At 42.9% G+C, this 16,731-nt stretch overlaps 1 protein-coding gene and 1 long non-coding RNA gene across 2 annotated transcripts; one reads left to right on the forward strand and one right to left on the reverse strand.

Moving 5' to 3' along the window:
- Positions 1 to 1,299: 1,299 nt before the first annotated feature.
- On the reverse strand, positions 1,300 to 5,590 carry LOC143692254 (uncharacterized). The gene is made up of 6 exons (XM_077172162.1): positions 5,552 to 5,590; positions 4,445 to 4,741; positions 4,107 to 4,352; positions 3,875 to 3,956; positions 2,721 to 3,120; positions 1,300 to 2,082 (listed from the first exon to the last, which is right to left on the reverse strand). The coding sequence occupies exons 1-5, from the start codon at positions 5,588 to 5,590 to the stop codon at positions 2,726 to 2,728; spliced, it is 1,059 nt and encodes a 352-aa protein (XP_077028277.1). The 3' UTR covers positions 1,300 to 2,082; positions 2,721 to 2,725.
- Positions 5,591 to 7,569: 1,979 nt separating this feature from the next.
- Positions 7,570 to 9,595, forward strand: LOC129132472 (uncharacterized). Its single transcript, XR_008535820.2, has 3 exons — positions 7,570 to 8,200; positions 8,283 to 8,344; positions 9,294 to 9,595. It is a non-coding gene; the product is annotated as an uncharacterized LOC129132472 (long non-coding RNA).
- The last annotated feature ends 7,136 nt before the right edge of the window (positions 9,596 to 16,731 follow it).

Consider the following 16,731-nt stretch of genomic DNA (forward strand, 5'->3'; position numbering starts at 1 on the left):
AGTATTTTCTCATTTTCTCTTTATTTTCTCTTTACTTTTCGTTTTGTTCTTACTTTTTATTTCCCCTGCAGGACTGAAATATTGAAATGAAAAAATGTAGAACGTCAAACAGATAATATTTGGTGAAATAATTAAAGTTTGGCATGACAATTTTTTTCCTGTAAGAGAAAAAACCCCAGAATTTAGAATTTTATCTGTGTATACACACACACACACACACACAAACACGAAAATCTATTTTTTTACACACAAGCTTCCAGTGAGTATACACCCTCACTGTGTACCTCCTCTGGAAATAATAATAAAAAGCCAATGACCATTTTTTTTTGTGATTCAGAACATGTCTCCTTATTAGAGGTACAAAGGCAGAAATCAAGAGAAGAAGAAGAGGGGATGGAAGTTGTGTTTCTTTTATCCAGAATTCATGTGATCACTAAATGTTAAGGTCTTCAGAGGCTGAAGTACTAAACCCTTTGTTAGGTGTGTTTTGGCGAGCATGCAGAATGCCAGCTTCAGCTCCAGCCCGGGATGACTGGCCAGAGAAGCTGACTCTGTGCAAGGCATGGTTTTGGCTTGTGGCACGGGCTGAAGAGGAATGAACCAAATTTCCTCGATGTCGTTTCTGTTCTTTTATTTGAGTATTCAGTTTTTATCTAGGTGTAAAATAACTGAGCGAAAAGACAAGGTTTGGAATGCACTGAATGCACTGCTATCTCTCTGTTTCCCACGAATGTGGTCCCTAGCCGGGGAGTGAATTAGATTCTTATTTTTTTGCTGCTTTTATGGGTTGCCTTTTTTTTTTTTTTCTTTTCTGTTTCAGACCTAGCTATATTTTGATTTGATTTTAAATTCAGTCTGCAGGTACGAAGTTCATATTTACCTCTCCCTCCCCGCCCAGTGTACAATGCCTGGGTAGGCCAGACTCCACCTCTGAGAAGGGAGAAAAGGCGGGAAGGCGGCGGGAGGACGTTCAGTTCCTCCGTGGGGTCGGTCCCGCCCAAGGCCCGCGGCTGCCCGCCCCGGCTGCCCCGAGCCCCGCACCCCTCATCCTCCCCGGCGGCGGGGGAACAGCGCCACCTCCCGGTGCCTGTCCGTGGGCAGGACCCGCGCCGAGAGCGGATCCTGCACTGCAGTCCGTCTCCAGTGCTCTCCTTCTGATACCCTGCTGTCCTACGAATACTCCACTGATACTGTACAGGACGTGCCCTTCTAGTGCTGTCCCACTGATACCCCTGGCCGCCGTGTATGGACTCTGCTCCAGAAAAAATTTTAAAATAGTAATTAAAAAAAATTAAAGTGGTAGTAAAAAACCCGAACTATTTATTGAGAGATACCTAGCGGGAAGAAGCATGCTCCGCAGATAGAGCATCCCTCGGGTGATAGGCATTCTCGGCTCTCCGCCCCGTCTCTACTCCTCGTCCCCAGAGGGGGTGGGGTGTGGTAATTATCGCCTCCTTCCCCTCCTTACACCGCGCTTCACATGTTGTTTGCCGCGATCAAAATACGGTGTCCGTCTGTGGGTGCCTGTTTGAAGAGAAGTTGAGCTTATGAAACGCAGGGGGCAGGAGCTGCAATATCTCAGGGAACAATATTTTAGTATTCCTCCCTGCAGAACGGCCCTCCGTTCTTTATTGAATTTGTACCGCTGTTGCGTGGAAAGACCTCTTTCTCGGAAGCTCTTGTTAGCTGATCGTAGTAGGCTTTAAACTTTCCTCGATTCTCCCTTCTTTTTAAAAAAAAGTAATAAAAACGAAAGGTTTGATGTTACAGAAATGCAATTCTTCAGCGAGGGAATGGCGGGGAAGAGCTCTAAACGCAGTAGGCAGTTAGGAAAAAGGTGTACTCCCGGCAAGTTAGAGGTCGTGGTTGATTGGATTAACCGAGTCTTCTTCTTTTTTTTTTTTTTTCGGTTTCTTTTCGATTTTCGTAGTTCATTAGTGGAACTTTCTCCAAGACGATGTGTTTCTATGATTGACTTTTTTACATCTCCTCTTAGGAATTTGTGGTTTTCTCATATCTCAACAGGCTGTGAACAAACAGAAGAGTAACCTGTCTGTCTCTCATAGGACGATTTATCTGTACCTGTAGGAAATGATTTCAGAAAAATTATAAGGACATAAGAACATGATGTGTTGCATGTATTGGTGTTTCTTTTTAGTTGTTTGGGGTGCTTTTATCTTTTTTTTTTTTTTTTTTCCCCGTGGGGGCTTTAGGCTTATGTCCATAAAATATTTAAATTTAAAAGCAGCGTCGCTGCTTAATGTTGTTGCAAAATCACGCGAGATATGTCTTCCCTTCGAGTGTTTTAGCTGCCGTGCTGCATGTGCCGATGGGTACAAGCAATGCAGACGGAGGGAAATACACAAAATTCGGCTACATCTACCACATAGTAAAACCCGAGTGTAAATTTCTCCTCCCGTCAATAGGATAACAATTTCGAGTTATTTTTCTTAGCATAGGCATCTCAGCCAAAGGACCGAGTAGATTATCTGAGCGCCTCCTTCACTCCGGGCGGTGGGAAAATAAAGATTAAAAGCAACGACAAAACGGACGGGCTGCAAAGGTTCTAGGGAAGAAGAGTGGTGGTGGCCTTTGCCCGTTTGTCCTTCTGGGAAGGGTGTTGTCCCTCTGTTCTGGTAACACTTCAAACTGCGATGACTGTTTTGACACCAAAACGTTCTCACTCATTTTTGCTCTCTGCAACATATCACCATCCTTACCGGCGTCATCGCGTCTCTACGCTGTGCCGCGCCTTGCAGACGAATGCACGAACAGGACAGCGCTGCTGGCACCGATTCCAACGCTGCCGGAGCACCAATCCCCCTAGCCGGGACACCAGCATCCACATGAAAACCTCGCAGTTTGGATGCTTATACGCCTGTTGACAAAACGTTTCGGAACTCTCCCAGCGCATCCGAACCGAGCATCGAGAGGAGAGCTTATCGGGCAGCCCATCCCACACCCGGGACATCGACCAGGACAGAGACGCGAGCCCCTTGCCATGATAGCCCACTTCTCCTGTTTTCTTCATCTTTTCAGTAGCAACAGGGGAATCGAGAAACAGAGCTAGGGTGATGCCAGACTGCTGTTCTGTTGCCACGTTGTGGGACCTATGGAGGTCTGACGGGAGAACAGTTCTAAAGCGAGATGCAGGGCTGTCACCACACCTCCCTCTGACCCTTATAGGACATCAGATCCCCTTTTTAATCCCCACGAGGACGCTGAGCGGGAGAAGACAGACCTGTACACAAACCTGTACCTTGTCCCCTGGCGCAGGCTGTGCCCCATCCTTTTCCGGTACAGACCGGCACACCCCAAAAAATCACTGGAATGAGCCCACCACCTCGTTCCAACACCACTGATTTTGATTTAATCCCGAGGGACACTCGACGGCCTGTCTCCGTTCTCTAACTCCCCATGCCTGTGAGGTGCGATACTCAGGGTGTAGATATGTCACGGACTCCCCTGCGTGTGTTTAACGAGGCCTATGGGCCCATCAGCTGATCAGGTTTGAAATCCAATAGCTTCCCCTCACGTGAATAAGATTTGTCACTGACGGCAAGAAATTAGGGGGCAGGAAGATGTTAAAAAAGGAAAAAAGGGCTGCGGCGCAGGGAATTCCTCCGTCCGGACGGGATGCCTTCCTGGATCGCCCCTCTCTTTCCCTTCGGCCCGGACCCCAACTTTCCCCGCCACGCGTTATTTCGGCAGACAGAGACATGAAGATGTGAGAGGGGACGGGGAACAGTAGGGTTTCCCCGCCTTGCCCTCAACCCCGGACACACTTTTCCCGCCTCGTAGTGACACGGCACCGCCGGACCGCTCCGAGCTCCCCCTTCATCCCTCACCGGGGGCTCCCCTTTCCGGTACTGACCGCGCGGTCTCCGTTCCGCAGCCGCCCGCCGAGCACCATCATTCGCAGGGACGTCAGGAGAGGCTTCTCCAGACCAGTCCCTCTCGGATGGGCAGGAAGAAAGAAAAAAGCCACATGGGGAAGGAGGCCAGGTTGCTTTTGGAGAGGGGAAGGCGGCCACGAACGCTGGCCCACACCGGACTGCGGTGTGCCTCACTCCTCCCCTTTGCCCCGGTATTTCCCACTCACTTACCTCCCCCGTTCCCCCCCAAAACAGACAGCCATCAGCAGCGGGGAAAAGTCTTTCTGGGGGGCGTTCCTTGAGAATTCCCTCCAGGCATGGTGTGGAGTCAGAGCTTAGCCTGTGGGCCTCAGGGATACTCGAGACTGGGACAAGAGAGGGAGAGGGGTGTCGGGTGCGGCTCGCGTCCCACGCCGAGGCTGTCGGGCTCGAGTAGTAGGCGGCTGGGGTGGGTATGGCCCCCCGCGCCGCCCCTAGCTGTCGTTATTAACAGTATTATTCCTACTGAGGCCGATGGTAAATTTAAGAGGTCTCTGCAAGCGGAGGCGGGCGGCAGGGCTAGAGGAGACAGAGGCCATGGGGAAGAGTCTTCTGGGGAAGGTGGGCTCTGCTGGCGGCCAGCCCCCCAGGAGGGCAGTGGCCCCCTGAAGAACATTGCTGGGCGTCCCCACTGAAGAGCCGGCGGTGCCCGGCACTTCGGGGCACAGGGAGCCAATGAGCGGCAGCTGCCCCTCTCTGCCACATCGGTGTCCGAGGGTCCTGGGTCGGAGTATCTGGATCCGGACCCCCTCGAAACTTTCACTGCTGCAGATATACCGATAGCCCTTGCAATTCCTTGGCCGGACCTTTATCTGGCCATATTCTCCCTAAGCTTTACCGAAAATTGTTGGCATCTCAGTCACAACCGGGCAGGTACCTCCCTACGGTTCTGACTGAGACATCCATCACGATTTGTGAGCCATTTGCATGCCAGGATGGTATCATTCCAAGCCTTCTTCCCTCTGTAATGCCAATGACGAGACATATTATTTGCCATACAGCTATTTGGAGCAGAATGCATCAGCCAGACTGCAGCTTCTGTGGAGTTTTGCAAGTTTTGTTAAACAGAGTAAAAATAGGCCAACAGTGATATTTGTCAACATGTTTTTGTTTATACCTTATATATACTATACCTCAAAACTCAAATAACGTAATGAGAAGTTGTGTTAATGATACCGAATTAAACTAATAAGAATTACAATATATTAAAACTCAAATTCTACTAATATGAAAATAAGTATAGCATAAACAGAAAAGAAGTATTTTAAGTATGTTTAAAATGTTTGCAAATTGTCTTTAGTTTCTACCGATTATGGTTTTATATCAAGTTATTATTATAACAAAAATAGCTAAGCCAAACCATGTTAGAATTCCTATTACTTAAAGTACCTCAATAAAATCCTTGAATGATGCTCTTCATTCCAACGAATGCGGAAACATTTTCTTTTTTTAAAACAAAACCTAAAACATATTAGAGCTGACTTCATTTCAAAATAAGAAGAGTTGGCATTATCCTTGTTTTAATGTTCCACTAACCGAAGCTGATGAAAAAGAAGGAAATTTGTGTGGTTGGAAGTTTTGGGGTTTTTTTTCCCTTACCCAGTTTATGGTTACTGCTGTTAATTACATGTACTCACTTTCTCGTATGGACCATTTTTCTTTTTGTCTCTCTGCATGTGTTTGGAAACACTCAAGCCCAGGTTTTCTTCTTCAGCAGTTATTTGGGTTGGGGTTGTGGTTTTTTTTTTTTTTTTTTGTGGGGTAGGGATTAATGAAAATTGCTTTTGACTTCAGAAATCACCTAAGTTCTTTCTGGGCAGGTCAGCCCCACGCATGAGCTGTTGAACTCGTAAGAATTCAGGAGGGATAAAAAGCAGATTTTTAGATAGGAAATCATCAAATTGGTTCTAAGCCATTGAAATGGGTGCACCGGATTTTTAAAGAGTAGGAATTTGGCCCAGTTGTTTAAGTTACAAGGGTGTGTGGCTGCTTGTTTTAAAACGTAGCTCTCAAATTTATCTCTTGTTAACTTATGTATAAATATATGGCAGGTAAAGGCAAGATATTCAGCTTTTTCAAGGGATTTTAAAGGGGGAGGAAATCTGATGAAGTTAAACTAGTTTATTTCCAAATTTATTAGTGTTCCAGCCATGCAGCTGTACGGAACGTAATTATCAGATTAAAAAATCTTGTTAAGAGCCTGAAACCATACAATAGGAGATGAAGCACTTAAAATCCTTCTTAATGATTCTGGTCAAGGGAAATGCTTAGTTCTATTTCCATCTTTCCTCTAAAGGTTTTCTCTCCTCAAAATTCTCATTGAGAATAACACACCTGGATTTCTAACCATAAGAATAGGACATTCTGAAAACTGTCCGGGCGGGCAACAAGAGCTGGAATCAGGATGCTCAGTCTGTAGCACTTCCTGAAGAGACTTTGATTTTAAACAGGACACTCGTGCTCCTCTGCCCCAGACATAGTCGCTTCAAATGCATCTTAAGTATTAAATGTAATATTTTTGCTTTAGTAATTTGAACAGCTTAAAGTAGACTCCAGACTCCAGTCCTGCAACTGCTACTCAGCCAAGACTTCTGTTATGGGGAGGGGACACTTTTTCTGGTGGAGAACGGAACGAGGTCTCAAAATGAGGATAGAAAGTTTTCTATGTTATTTGGAAATAGCATCCTTTTTTTTTTTTTTTTTTTCAAACTCTGAGCAGAATGTTTTTATAAAAATGTGCTTAAGTAATAAAATGAGAAGTTCTGAACATGCTTTGGCTTAGCATGTTTTACTTGAAGTATTTAAAATAGGATAAGGTCCAGCTCCCACTGCAGTGCCCATCCAATGATCCTGTAATTCCGTGATTCTGAGATTCTGTGATTCTACGGGCGGGAAGTCCGGCTTGTCCATTGGGACACGGGACGGCCCTGTCGGGAGGGACACAGTGATAGCTTCCTGGTTTCTGTGTGGGTGGGGAAGGAGAAGTGAGCCTGCCCGACCTCAAAAATGGGGTGGGAGTCTCCCTGCTGGGAAGGTACAAATAGGCTCATCCTAAACAGCTATGTGAAGAATAAGGCAATTTTTCCCTGAGCTCCACTGACTTATTTCAGCTGGGATCATTACTCCCATTAGAGGAAAACGAAAAGTGATATGAATTGCCTCAGTTACTCCTTTTCTTTTCTTCTTTTCTCTTTTCTCTTTTCTTTTCTTTTCTTTTCTTTTCTTTTCTTTTCTTTTCTTTTCTTTTCTTTTCTTTTCTTTTCTTTTCTTTTCTTTTCTTTTCTTTTCTTTTCTTTTCTTTTCTTTTCTTTTCTTCTTTCTTTTCTTTCTTGGTGTGCATGTATGTTTTCCAGACATGATAAAAGGGGATGTTTTTCCCAAACAACTGTAGAAACAACAGGATGAATTAACAGGATGAATTTTTTTTTTTTTTTTTTTTTTTTTTTTTTTTTTTTTTTATGCCTAAATGACCAACTACCAACTACCTAAGACCAAGGGATTGAAAATTATCTTAAGAAGTAGTTCAACTCACAGTGATCGTGGACCTGTGACCTGGAGTTGGGATTCAACTGTGTGTAGAAGCAAATTTGAAACCCTCATGTAGGTGTCACACCCCACCACATGGATTAGGTGTCCCTATGTGTCGGCAGACACCCCCGTAACCTGCATCACACAAGCCTCTGTGTCTGTGTGTTAAGGGTAGATGCTAGTGAGAAGGAAGGACTTTGGTCACCAGACGCAAAGTGGCTTTGAGAAAGAGTTTCCAGTCACAGTCCCTGGTGGATGAGGAAACATTCTCGTCTTGAGAGGACAGCTTCCCTCCAGACACAAGCTGCACGTTGCTTCTTTGCTCCTACTTCCAGAAAAACAACCTTTTGGACAGATTGTCCAAAGCAGGGACGGGAAGGAGAGCAGAACGCAGGGACACACCTCCCAGAGCAGGGAAAACTCTCTTTGCTATGGTTTGCCAGGATGCAGCACCAACCAGAGCAGACTTTCGTGCAGGATGATGGAGACCCCACCTGCTTCCTAGCTGTCACTGGGACCCCATGTCCACCCTGCCACCACCAGCGAACTTCACCAAGTAAAAACTGCAACATTAGGGAAAATCACTACCAAAACCATATTTCTCCGCCCCACCCCCTCCGGCTGCGTTAGTATCGTGCTTTCATCACGATGTAATTGTTTCTGCCTGGTTTTCAAGCTGTCCTGAGGTGCTGCCTGCACCTTACCCGTCTGGTGCGGGGGGGAGAGATACCTCCCTCCAAACAACCAACCTCCAAATGGTATATTACAGTATATCTGGTGTTATTACCATTATGAATATGATTATTAATAATAATCATTTGCATTGTTACTAAAAGAAAGGTCGAAGAAACCAACCTGCGGAGGTAGAGCAGTGCACTCTCCCCGGACCGGAAGGATAGAAGGTAAGACGGACAGAGAGGGAGCGAGTGGCAGACCCTTTCCGCTCAGTGAGAGTCACCCCTAGCCGCCGGTAGGTGCGCGCTGCGGTGCTGGGCCCGGGGCGGTGCCAGCAGCGGTCCCTCGGGAGCGGCGTGCGCGGCGCGGGGCGATCGGGCGGGACGGGGGGAACGGCGGATGCCCTGCGGCGCTGCCGCCCCCTGGCGGCGCCACGCGGGAGCGCCTCACCAGGCAAGCGCGGATCCCGCATCCTGGCGCGTTCCCGGGGATCCCACACTACCGTCTCCGCTGTCTCGGGGACTGGAAAGAAACGCGGCAACATCCAAATAAGCAGGAAAAATAGTGTTAGGAACAGTTAGGCCCGCGGCAGTGACGCGTGAGAGAGAGAGCAAGTTCAGCCTCGCCACCGTCCATGTCCGTGCTTTGCAAGGAAAAAAATCAAAATCGGAGTAAAGTCTGAAAATAAAGGAGACTTTCTTCTTTTTAAGAGATACTCGAAACTTTGGAAAATCATTGGGAAATGTGGCGGTGTGTCTGTGTGTGGAGGGTGACTCTGGATCAGCCAAGGCCCAAAGGAAAAAATAGAGCAAAAAGGTGAAAATTTGGAAAGGCTAAGGGGAAATTGCAAGGGAAGGGGGGAGCAAATTTGAAGAAAATGCAGTGGAATGAGACCAAGGAAGGGGACTGTACTGAGAATAGGTGTGGAGACAGGAGGACTGCTGAAATAGACGTGACACAAAAAAGATGAGACCTGAAAACACCTGCAGCATGGAAAAGAGGAGTTGTGGGGTTTAGTTTGTTTATTTGTTTTCCTTTTTATTTTTTGTAATATATATGTTTAGTGGGGTTTTCATTATGTTTATTTGTTTTGTTTTTTTATTGTTTTATTTATATATTTATGTATTAAAATTTTATTTCAATAATTTTATTTTGTCCTCTGTTATGGATCTGCAGTGGTTCTGTCAGCTGGGTCCTCCCTACCCCAACCTGCACAACCCCACGGAGGTTCCACTGCTATCCAGAGAAAGAGGTGAAGGTTTGAATATCTGTATAAGGGAAAGCTTCCTTTGGGAAGCCCAACCGGAAAGTTCCTACCAGTCATCCCTTTAGTCACTGATCACCAATTCTCACTTGCATCAGAAAGCACGAGCAGAATTAACCCTTGGAGGGAAATGCCTGTTTATTAATGAACATTAGCTTTCTTGTGCCTAACAGAACCCTCCCAGTGACAGAGTTCTGCTGCTACTGAGACTAAAACAAAAACTTTGGGAGATTGGCAGAAAATTGCTATTTAAGGTATCAACTGACCCATTTCAAAACTCTTTTCACTGTGATGAAGAATTAGGGTCTTATTTTTGCTGGCAGACTCTGATTCTTAAACAACCCTTTTGCTTTGCTTGTGATTACTCTTCTCAAACATGTGAAATAAATAGGTTTTCTTCCTTAAATATTATGGGGCTTTGTTTTGTTTTGAATTGATTTTTAAATGAACATATAGACATGAAAAACATTTTATCTGGTGTTCAGCAACCAACATTTAAAAGGCAAGTGCAATGGAGAACAAAGCTCTAATTAGTTGCAAATAAAATAATCTTTCTCTTGCCTAAGGATCAAGATTAGGTTCTGGACCAAGCTTTTATTTGTTCACAGAGATGCATACAACAGCCCTCATCTGTGACTTTATGTTTGACATAAAGTTGTTTAATACAATGGTTAGAGGCTCAATTCCTTCTCTTCAACTCCATCCAAATGCCTTTCATATAATTTTTGCAAACAGAAAAGAGGCAATTAATAAAACGGAATTCAAAATCTGTTCTCAATTGGACACTTTAAAAAGAACAAGATTGAAATATATAGAAGTAACATGTACTTTTTTTTCCCCTCTTCTGTCCAGAGCAATAGAAATAAATGTTGAGATTAAAAAAATTAAGCACACACTTAAAATTCAGGCTATATATTTTGTGATTTTGCGAAGTGGATGAAAACAACAGTTTATCTCTGTGTTGGTCACAGTGAGAAAGAGTGAGAATCTGTCAGACAGTCATTATTTCAGAACCTTATTTAAGAAGTGAAGAGATGAATTCTTTTTTTGATGGAATTAGCTTAGGTGGAAGAAGGAGCTATTTTAAACACAAGTAAAATCATGTTATTTTTTCTACTTCCTGATGCTTGATACAGTTCATATTGACAAATTTTGGGTAGGCCAGAAAGCAGCAAGTATTCCCTCTTTGTAGTAAAACTGAGTATTTCAATAAATTTTTTTTGGCTGCATTGGAAAAAGTAATATCTATCATTTTCCTGAAGAAATTTACAAAACCAAGCATCTGCCTTTTAGAAAATATAAGGGTTTTTTTCTTTTAAAATCAATTTCTGACAACAGAAAATCCTTCTAATTTCCTAAAAGTGACTACTTGTCTCCCTTACTTGCCCCTAAAAACAAATCACCTTTTAAAACTGGAAGAAAAGAATGTGATTAAGAAACAACAGTGACAAAAAGAGAAGTCTGCTTACATTCTGTGCTCTCAAATGGGAAAGACCAGATAGTCAAATAGTTATGATATCATTAGCAATTTCCCCTGAAGAAATAATTAAAGTATTGCAGTACAGACAGCACTACTGGAAGACGGTGCTGAATTAAACAAGTAGTTTCATTACCTATTTAGTAAATGGAAAAATGAAGAAAAATTACCCTTTGTACAAATAGGCATCTTTTCACAATCACACACATTTCCTGCTACACATATTGTCCTTATGGCCTGACCTCACTGTTTTAAAATGAGACTAGCACGAAGGACTGAGTTGTTCAGGAATTCTTCTTGAACAGTCCTTATTTTCTGCTTTGAAGAGTTTCATTCTTGGCCACAGGAGTTTTTTATTCTTGACAACAGGGCAGTGATCTCTCTTCAGTTTTGAAATTTAGCATCATTACATGATGTGCTTGTGTGTGTGATTTGGAGGGACAGAATGGCAGAGCCTGGTTTGTCCCTGACATTTTTGGGGATTCTGGCAATGATGGTAATTACGAGGGGTGGTTCAGAGACTCTACAGACTGAGCTGTAGAGACATTGATTCCCTTCAGCAATAGAAAGAAATGATTCAGTGAAGATGTATCACACATTTTCTCTAATACCATTACTGCTGTTTGTGACAAGCAACCTCATGTGACATCTTGGTTTGTTTGCAAACCCCCTCCACTGTGTTACTAAAATAGGGATGCAGTATATGACAACCCTTGTTTCCCACCAATGTGCATTTGCATTTTCCATTCTTTTCAGATGGTACTGCTGATTGGGTTTTTGGATCAAGACTAACTGTTGAAATTTCCCTATAAAACTTTTCTTCCCTCAGTTTATTGTGCTGGTGACAAAAGCAGCCTCTCAATACTTCCCCCCATACTGTAGCCATACGATAGCAACAGCAGCAACCCTCCCAGCTGAATTGTCCAAACACTGATTCTCACATTTTCTACTGCTTGGTAAATATATCACATGTTAAACATTCAGCATTGGATTTCTTTCCTGTTGCCCACAGCTTGTCTGGAAGGCAGTGTCTCAAACAGATGACAAGCACCTGTCCTTTGATCATGCTTCTGTCCTCTTACAGGAAGTACTGGGTTTCTTCGGTGAACGGCTCACTGTCTCCCTCTTCACTTTCACCCATCCAAACTAATTAAGCCTACATTCATCTTGTCTGCTCTGCTTTTGGGATCGTATTTATTGTCTACTGTGTCAATAAAGACACACCAAGAAATCTCACTGATGATGCATTTTGAAATGAGTAATTTTCTAGGAGAGTGTTATATTCTATATGACCAAAAATTGATGCTGTTTTTTGGAAAACTATTTGAATTTGCATATAGACTTTTGGGTCTTTTCAGTCTCAGAACAAAGATGACACTGGCTGCAAATAGAAGGAGAGTAGAAAAACTCAGTGCTTTTCCTATGATAATTTTTAAAACTGTATTAGATACATTATTGACGTTAGCCAGGACCATTTGTCAGCAAGGGCTTGAGTGTTTGTAAATGACAATTTACATTTCTTAAAAGGCATATATTACTGCCAGTAACAACCCTTTTTCTACTCAACAAAAGTACCAAGAACAGTCCTGAATCACTCATGATAAAGTTTCTGTCTCAGTGCATAGTCCTAAATTTTTTTATTACATCAAGTTACACTGGAAAAACGAAATAATTAATGAGCAATCTGACACAGCACAAGGAAGTACTGGTGTATGATTAGTTAAGAAGAAACTTCAGGATTGGCAGCACAAGGGGTGCCAAGTAATGGTTTTATGGAAAATTAGTTTAATAAAAAATATGGATTTTTTGGTAAGATATCTGGGTTGACTGATAAGAGTTACTGATAATAGTTGTAGTTCTGCACAGGGCAGTTTGATTTGCAATGCCTGACAGTCTGACTGAAGATTATCAGTTTATCAATACACCACATGCTGTAATGACATAGGAACTGGTCAACCAGTAGACCTGAAAAGTTGGTGTCAGAGGAAAAAATTAAGTTTTTTCCTGACAAGAGTCTTATTGCTCAATTGATGGCTCTGTCTTTTCCAATATTTTATTAACTATTTGAAACTAAACAAAACACCCTACAACTGGCAACTGCAGGGACAAGAGAGAAACAACATTAGTTACATGGAAGTCACAGAGTGTAGTCTAGCTGTGACTTGTGTCAGTCAAAGCATTTTCTAGCACATGCAAGTCAAATGCAAAGTCATGCGTCATGGGTCAATGATTGCAGCCACCAGCAGAGTGGAACTTCTTTTGAAAAGCAATAATTTTGTTGAGCATCTACAGTATTTCTCATCTTGAGGCTATCAGAAAAAAAAAACCCAAACCCCCTTGTTCTCAAAAGGTGATGTGCAGAAAGATTATTTTCCTTTTTTTACAACTCAGGAACAGTACATCACATGAGTGTCTTGATTTGGAAAGACAGGAGTTGCTAAGGAAGGCAGGAACCTCCCCTGAAATGGACAATGTAAACCCTCCCCACCCCTCTGAATTGCTATAAATTTTAAATTAAGGGGCTCTCAGGCAAAAATATGGGAGCAGGAAATAACAGTTCTTTAATAGGGAAAAAAAAAATAAAGGATAAAATAAACAATGGAGTACACTAGAACAACACTGGCAGAGTCAGAACCCAACCTGACACCCTGTGAGTGAGGGTGTTGGTGGCAGTCCGATTGAAAATGTGGCTGCAGTTCTCCTAAGTATCAGGTGTGGTTCTGTTGGAGCAAGGGGGATCTGTAGAGAAGGATGTATTCCTCCTCTGAAGATCCAGTGGAAGAAGAAGACAGCTTCTGTTTCTCTGGGGAATCCCATGGAGAAAGCCATGCTGGGGTCGAAAACTTCTGGATTATATCTGGGTAGTAATGCTTGGCTCCTCCCTCTGGGCAGAGCATCTCACAATGGGATGTTATAGTTCTTATCAGCCATGCAGTGACATTCAATAGCCTGTTATCTGCAGATGTCCCCTCCTGAGGTAGGTGTGAATGTGGTCACTCAAAGAGAGAGATAAAGCAAACTGCCACTTGACAAAGGTAATCTGCCATACAGATGGTAATGGAAAACAACTTGCATCGCAATCTTCAACAATGAGGACATTCCCTCATGAAGATGTTCCCTCATGTTCACATATTCTCAGATCCATTTTTAAAAACAAAAGCAGAAAAATTGTGGATCACATCTAAAAGCTATTTGAATGCTAGGGAAAACAAAAACCTAAGGCAGATACAGGTTTTAATATAAGTGTATATTAAAAAGCATCGACAACAACAACAACAAGAAGTCTTGTCTACGTGACAAAAGTAGCTTTTGTTACGTAATACCAGCTGCAGAGCACTGAAGGGGTCTTCCTTGAGGGAAGTACTTGTATTTCTCAATAGTAGGCACAAATCTTTAACGGATAGAGGATGTCACAAGTACAAGAGAACTGAAGTGCTTAAACCTTGTCATCCTGCCTCAAAGGTGTATTTTAGCACAAGAGTGAGGGCAGTGCAGCGTTATCTGAAAATCTACTTCCCACAAGACCCAAAAAGTCAGTTGAGATGATCTCAGATTAGGTCTGTTTTTCTAATCTGAAGTGGATCACCTAAACCATCTTTCTTTAAAAAAATTAGGAGGCTATTCCCTGTAGGTACTCAATAATCATTGGAGTGAGACAAAGTTCACTCTGAGAACATTTAAGAACTGTTTTCAGGAGGAGTATTTTCTGTTACAGCTGTACAGCATGTCCAGAAAGAGAACTGTTTCCTGATACTGATAGTAAGGCAGAAGTGACTCAGTACTGATGTGTGTACATTGCTGCTCGGCAGCTGGAAGCACCTCAAAGTGCTTATGCAGGCAGGGAGTGGGACAGAATATCTGAAAAGTGCTGTACCAAGTATCCCAGGAAGCAGTCTCCCAGAAGAGGATGGACCAGGAGCAGGTGGCATTTCAGATGCAGTGTCTGCACAGAAACAAAGCAAGACAGTGTAACTGAAAGACAACTTTGCTCTGGAATAGGTGTCATGATAAGTGGCATACTTGATTGTTTGATGCCAGCTCCACAACATCAATTTCTGAGACGGGTGTCAGACAGCTAGGCTGTGAAGATTCAGTTTCGTGTGTATGTGTTGTTTGGGAGAAGTGGTTTTCTGCTGCAAAGGGAGACAAAGGGGGACAAAAGCTGGTAGCACAGTAAGAATCCAACTGCTCTGCATGAAAAACCAAGTAAAACTCTGTTTCTGAAGAAGCAAAAATTCCAGCTTCCAAACCATGTGCATCTCTATACAGCAAAGAAAATCAACATGTGGATACATTACTGTGTTTCCATGTTACAGGCAGTCTACAGTTTGGGATTGAGCTCTCAACAGGCCTTGGGTGGCCTGATGACCCCTCCAATGCCAGCAGCAGGACCTGGTGGAAGTACTATCCATGGCTACACTTGATAAGCCACATGGTAAATAAGTGAGCTGGGAACACCAGCTTCTATCCCACTCTACCTGAAGATGTTAAAAGATGGTGGTAGTAGAAAGGAGTTACCTCTTTGGATTTCCACTAGACCTCCTCTCTCAAGATTTCTTGTCAATATAAGCTACTGCTTTCTGAAATTGGACATATTTGAAAAGGAGAGTCTTGTCATCTTCTTTTAGACTTTCACTCTCTTTTCTTTGTTTTTACTGACATCTCTCTGATGACATGGCCTTCCCAACTTGGGCATATTTTTTAGTGTCACCTCTATTTCTTTTGTATAGAAACTTTTCAGGTCATGTCACCTCTCCCTGCATATCAAAGGATAGGGGAAAAAAACCACTGCAGTGCCTTCAAAATAGTTCTGTGCTGTATCTTAGCTTTGCCCTGAGGAAATGCAGGCAGCAATATGCTCTCAGGTTTGCCTTACAGAGATGGTAATTCATGTTGTTAGCTGATTATTCTATTTCATGACTCAAAGTAATACAATCAGGTGAAAATCCTGAACATCTCTGAACACATTTTTTCCCTGTAGCCAGCTTTTTTTGATCTGGATTGTCTGGTGACTTATCTTAAACACATGCCCTCACAAACACTGAGGAGGTAAAAGAACAGACAGTGATGATAAACTGTCACATGCTACTGACTTTGCACAAAAGATGGGTTTTTTATTAGGCAAGTAAAATGTTCTACAGGTTTATATTCAAGTTCCATTATTGTGTATCATAAATGATACACTTAACTATAATACAATTATGTACTTAAGCAAAACTACACACTTAATTTGCCTTACTTAGTCTTAGTAAATTATGGAAAATATTGACCATGTAGTGTTTAACTGCAAACCCACATATAAATATCAGTGATCTTCAGAGTTTCTTCAAATACACCACAGACTTTGAAGAGAGAAGATAATGTCAACTCATAAAAAAAATCAAAACAAAACTTTCCATCCCTGCATTCAGATATTTGAGGTCACAAAGAACCATTTGTATGACACAGTCAAATGTCTGTTTCCAAGATGCAGAAGGAAGATAATGTGAGCTGCATTTTTACCAAAACCTTGTGAGCAGAGACCAGCAAAGCAGCACTTAGAGTTTCTATAGCTACTCTATCTGATGGGAGCTGCTGCCACATGTGTCTATCAAAACAGTTACTAACACAACCACACACAGAGAAGAGAGTGCTTGATTGATCACACAAGCAATGGATTTGTGTCATAAGACTTGTTCCTGTCTTCCCAACTTTGTTAAGTACCTGATCCTGTAGAAGGAGCTCCTGCTGTTCACCTGGGAGCTGGGAATGGGAGCACTAAGGAGGGATGCAAGTTTAAGTTCCCCCCAGGAGGAGGAGGATTCAAAAATCACTCTTTAACTGCTTTGCCATTTTTTTAATTTGTGAAACCCACGCACCAGGAGCAGGGATTA

The sequence above is a fragment of the Agelaius phoeniceus genome, chromosome Z (genome assembly GCF_051311805.1).
Source record: "Agelaius phoeniceus isolate bAgePho1 chromosome Z, bAgePho1.hap1, whole genome shotgun sequence".
Taxonomy (NCBI): Eukaryota; Metazoa; Chordata; class Aves; order Passeriformes; family Icteridae; genus Agelaius; species Agelaius phoeniceus.

Coding starts and splice junctions, on each gene's coding strand:
- LOC143692254 (XM_077172162.1), bottom strand. CDS start 5,590: ATGCAGAGAGACAAAAAGAAAAATGGTCCATACGAGAAA. Junction 4,742..5,551: donor AAAATGGTCCATACGAGAAA/GTGAGTACATGT, acceptor GGTAAAGCTTAG/GGAGAATATGGCCAGATAAA. Junction 3,121..3,874: donor TGCGGAACGGAGACCGCGCG/GTCAGTACCGGA, acceptor TTCTCCCGTCAG/ACCTCCATAGGTCCCACAAC.